Source organism: Diabrotica undecimpunctata, chromosome 11 (assembly GCF_040954645.1).
Source record: "Diabrotica undecimpunctata isolate CICGRU chromosome 11, icDiaUnde3, whole genome shotgun sequence".
Taxonomy (NCBI): domain Eukaryota; kingdom Metazoa; phylum Arthropoda; class Insecta; order Coleoptera; family Chrysomelidae; genus Diabrotica; species Diabrotica undecimpunctata.
Genome location: NC_092813.1, coordinates 14,941,222 through 14,946,595, shown reverse-complemented (window position 1 = coordinate 14,946,595; position 5,374 = coordinate 14,941,222). Strand labels below are relative to the sequence as shown.

Genomic DNA, 5,374 nt, shown 5'->3' with positions numbered 1-5,374 from the left:
TTTATTTTTCGGAAATGTTGTGCAGAAGAAAATAACTGACTCTTTTTAGCATTAGAGAACTCTTTTATAAAAAAATGTAAGTTTCATATACATTATATGTTTTATTTCTTATGTTTTTGTACCCTAAATGCAGCTTTAATAATAAATAGGATAGGATATAATAGATAGGATAGATGGCGCTGAACGAGTAAGAGTGTGTGTTTAAGTCTAGCTCCGAGAAAACCTAAGTTATTTACGGTAAATTGCATTCATTTTAATAGTTTTTCAGTACTAATTAGTGTAGTGATACGTATAAGTTATATAGTTTAAAGAAAATGCCATCAACAAGAAATACTCCTAAAACAATCAATAAAAATGTAGCACGTGTTGAGAAACTTGAAGAAGCTTTACAACAAGGTATGAAGGATCTAAGATCTCAAGTAACCAGTAATATCTCAGGTACCCAAATAGATTTTATAAATAAATTTGAGCAAAATATGTTAGAATTAAGTAATTCCGTCAAAGAAGAATTAAATAAAGTGCAAAAACTTGTAATTCAAAACCAAAATAGCATTGAATATCTAAAACAAGACAAACGGCTTAAATCCCTCATTATCAATGGTGTCGATGAGAAAGAAAAAGACGACCTACCTGATGTTATTACAAATATAATCAACAATAAACCTATCTTGTCAACCAATTTAGTTGATTGCTATCGACTAGGTAAAAAACGAAATTTGGATAAGAGGCCAAGACCGGTAGCCGTTGTGTTTGTAAACAGATGGTTGAAAACAAAAGTGTTTAATCAGAAGAAAAATCTTAAAGGTTGCAGTGTCGTGATTAGTGAAATGCTTTCTCCTGATTGTCAGGAATTATTAAAAAAAAGTGAGGACATCTGTGGGTACCAAAAACTGCTGGACATATCAAGGTAAAATATATGTATCACAAAATGGGTCAAAGAAGCTTATATTATCTGAAAACGACCTTGCTTTATTATAATTTAAATTTATTTTCATATATGTTGGTTTGCAATTAGAGTTAATATTATTATTAGTTATAATGGTATATCTTGGGGATAGATTTTGGCATATAGGTACTTACTTTATTTTCATTTTTCTTTGAACATTTTATTTTTGTTTCTTTTTTAATTATTGCTTTAATTATCTGAACTTAGGCGAATTAAATTTATTTACTGTTAGGTTATTTTCTTTAAGCTTTAATTCAAATTTAACTGTACATCTTGAGTTATTTAGTAAAAAATCCTTAGTTTATACTGTGTTTTGAATTAAAGAGTAATATCTATATATTTTTTTACACTGTTAATACATCACCATGTGAATTACTGTTTATGGAAATAATAATCATCTACAAATTTTGCTTAAATTATTTACATAATCGTTTGTACCAATTTAGTAAGGATCTAATCTAAGCTTAACATGAGTAGTTTAAAGTTTGCTCATATAAACTCTAGATCGCTAGTTGCGCATTTTATTGATGTAAAAGAACTTATTTTGAAAAATGATTTAGATATTTTGGGTATAAGTGAAACATGGTTAAAGGAATCAATATCCAGTAAAAACATTAATATACCTGGCTATAACTTTGAGCGAGTCGACAGGAATAAAAATGACACAGGTGAAGGTGTAGGTATTTACATAAAATGTAATATAAATTATGTGCTGATTAAGTCATCAAATGAAATTGAAAAGATATGGTTAAAACTCTCTCTTCGTTATGAAACACTAGCTATTGGTGTTTTATATAATCCTTATGGAGCATTTTATAAAACTTTCTTTGGAGTTTTGGAAACAACTTTATCATCAGTACTGCCAAGTGTAGATCATTTACTCTGTTTGGGCGATTTTAATGTTGATCTGTTAAATACCAATAATTATTCCACACAGTTCATTACAGATATATTACATGGTCTTGGACTAAGGCAGATGGTAAATCAAGCAACTAGAATCACCCAGTTCACATCGACTCTGCTTGATTATGTAATCACATCTACTGAGGATAAAATCTTGTCTATTGAAGTAAAACATATCCCAGAAATAAGCGATCATGAATTGGTTGTTTTAAAATTTGGTTGTGATGTCAAATCTAATACAAATAAATTTATTACTACTCGGAATTTCAAAAATTTAAATTACAGTTAATTTAAATCATATCTGGATTCTACACCGCGGATAATAATTTATGAATTGCCAGATATAGACAGTAAAGTCGATTTTCTCTCTAATAATATCACTACTTTACTTCACATACATGTTTCATATCAGACTTTTAGAATCTCAAAGAAATATGCTCCATGGTTAACTAATGCCATCAAGCAATTAATATTAGATAGGATAAAGCACTTACTACTTACGAGGTTACTAAAAATATAAATCAATTGAATGACTACAAAGTATTGCGTAACTTAGTAATAGCCATGACTACGAGGGAGAAAAAATCATATTTTAAAAACATACATGATCAATCTTCTAAAGATATGTGGAATAATTTAAAATAGTTGGTAAATAATTGCAAAACCAAAAATAACTTTAAAATAAAAAACGTGTGGAATGCAAACGAGATAAATGAACACTTTATTAAAGTCATACCAAACATAAAAGCTTACATTGATACACAAATATTCTATGAAAACAACTTTAAGTATTCTCTCAGTTCTTCTCTTAACTTTAAACCAGTATCTGAAATTAATATTTTGCATATTATTATTAATATTAAACGTAAAACTATTGGTGATGATGGTATGCTTAACAAACTCAATTTTTCCCAGTAAATGGAAACGGGCACATATTATTCCTTTACCGAAGACTAAAATTACAGAAAGCATTAAAGAGTTAAGCCAGTAACTGTACTGCCTACATTATCTAAAATTTTGGAAAAGGTAATCGATATTCAGTTACAAACGCATTTAAAAAATAACAACATAATCTCTACGATGCAGTCCGGTTTTAGGTCCAGATATAGCTGTCTTTCTGCTTTATTAAATATTACAGATGATATTTTTAGAGCCTATGACCAAAACAAAATATCAATTCGAATTCTTCTAGACTACTCAAAAGCTTTTGATACAATTAACCATAATTTGTTATTCTCTATTTTAAAATATATTGGTCTAGAAGCGAGAGCAGTTAATCTAATGAAATCCTATCTTTCTAATAGATGTCAAGCAGTAAAACTTAATCAAAATATTTCTTCATTTCTAGATCTTAATACTGATGTGCCTCAAGGATCTATATTAGGTCCAATTTTATTCTCTATACACACATCTAATTTTCCTTCTGTGTTTTTGTCCTGTTCACAACATTATTATGCAGACGATACCCAACTCTATATGTCATTTTATCCAAATGAGTGTAATCAAGCGGTAAATGCAATAAATCATGACCTTCTTCAGCTGCAGATTTTTTCTCAAAATCATTGTTTAAAATTGAATACATTAAAAACTCAGGGTATCATTTTTGGGAGGAATCTCCATAGGAAAATATTTTTATAGAATTATGCCAATCGAATTATCTTAGGAAATGACAATTTAATTTTTAGCAAAAAGATTAAAAGCCTTGGGGTTTGGTTCGACGAAGATTTAAGGTTTACATATCATGTAAGTATTTGTTTACAACGAGCTTACGCCGTTTTAAAATTACTGTAACAAAGCCGCAATTTATTAAGTAGGGCCACAAAGTCATTATTATGTAATGCTCTGGTATTATAAAAATTAAATTATTGTGACGTGCTTTACAATGCGTGTCTCACTGAATTTGATTAATGGAGAATACAGAAATTGCAAAATTCTTGTTTGCGTTTGATTTTTGGCATCAGGAAATTTTAAAGGATAAGTCATGTTTTCACTGTAGTCAAATTGCTAAATATGAAAAATCGTCGGAAACTCCATGCTTTATGTTTTTACCATGAAATAATTCAACAGAGAGTTCCACCATACCTGTACAATCGAATAACTTATAGGACGGACGTTCATAATCTTAATCTTAGACACAAGAATACCCTCACTTTACCTAAACATACAACATCCTTTTTTAAACGTTCATTTTCATATTCAATTGCTTGCAATATTAACAGTTTGTCCTAAAATATTAAAAATCTGTCTAGACTTAAGTTCAAGAGACTAATTTATGAGCAGTTGTTCGCTGAACAGTAATTTAAAAATTTAAGAATTAAAAAAAAAATAAATACTTTATAATTAATAAATTTAATATGTACTTAATATTTTTATGTTTTATTGTAAATACAATTTCATTCTTTAGATATAGTCTATCTATCCTATTTTCGGGGGGTTAGGTGGAAGAGCAGTTGTGTGCCACAGAATCTGGTCCTACTGATATTATATTTCATTGTAAAGAAAATTTAATCTGTTGTTAATAAAGACATTTATTATTATTATCCCAGATTTAGCCATACGGCTCTCACTCCCTCTAAGGGGAAAATTCACTCATCCCAGATACCTACGGTATCAAAAGGATTGAGCTCTGGTGGGACTCTTTCCGTGTTATCGAGCCCTAGGTGACTTGGTATGCTGGAGTATCTCCCAAAAATTTTCGTACACATCTGGATGTTGAGAGAAGTACAGCTTTCTGCATGGTCTTGTAGAGATGTTCATTTAGACCTAGCTTTCTTATATTTTCTAGGAGGTTCTTCGGAATAACTCCAGTAGTAGAGAGAATAATAGGTATTGTCTGGGTACTTTCCATTCTCCACTGTCTTCGTATTTGAATTTCCAGATCCCTGTATTTGGCGATCTTTTCGTTTTGTTTAATACGAAGATTATTGTTGTTGGGTATCGCCACATCAATTAGTGTTGTTTGTCTCTTTAGTTTATTAACTAGTATGAGATCTGGTCTATTATGTGCCACTGTTTGGTCTGTGAGCACAGTGCGGTCCCAGTATAGCTTGTAGTTATCATTCTCAAGTATACTTTCAGGAACGTATTGATAATATGGGAGATGGTTTGTTTGGAGAAGTCCCAGTTTGATGGCTATCTCTTGATGAAGGATCTTTCCTACTGAGTCGTGCCGTTCCTTATATTCAGTTGCAGCAAATGCCTGGCAACCCCCGGTAATGTGTTGGATGGTTTCTTGAGCTTGACATCCATATCGGCATTTGTCATTTTGGACCTGAGGGTCCTTGACGATATATTTCAGGTATTATTATTATTATTATTATTATTATTATTATTATTAAATATTGCTGTAATAAAATTTTACCTCGTTAAAATTTTATTTTTTTCTACCTTTTTAATAACGTCACTCTGATAAAGTGCCATTTTTTTACTGGACCCTTTAATCTGGCCCCTCTCGCCCAGAGTAGTCTGGGCATCAGAAACGCCAAAGACTAGATCCTTATGGGTCTAGCCCGTATGATAGAGGTA

General features: G+C 30.6%; 1 protein-coding gene across 1 annotated transcript; it reads left to right on the top strand.

Annotated features, from left to right (window-relative positions):
* Positions 1 to 314: 314 nt before the first annotated feature.
* Positions 315 to 911, top strand: LOC140452705 (uncharacterized). The gene has a single exon (XM_072547026.1). The coding sequence runs from the start codon at positions 315 to 317 to the stop codon at positions 909 to 911; it is 597 nt and encodes a 198-aa protein (XP_072403127.1).
* Positions 912 to 5,374: the final 4,463 nt, after the last annotated feature.

Bases quoted from the DNA above. Each gene is read 5' to 3' on its own strand.
- LOC140452705 (XM_072547026.1), top strand. From the start codon at position 315: ATGCCATCAACAAGAAATACTCCTAAAACAATCAATAAAAATGTAGCA.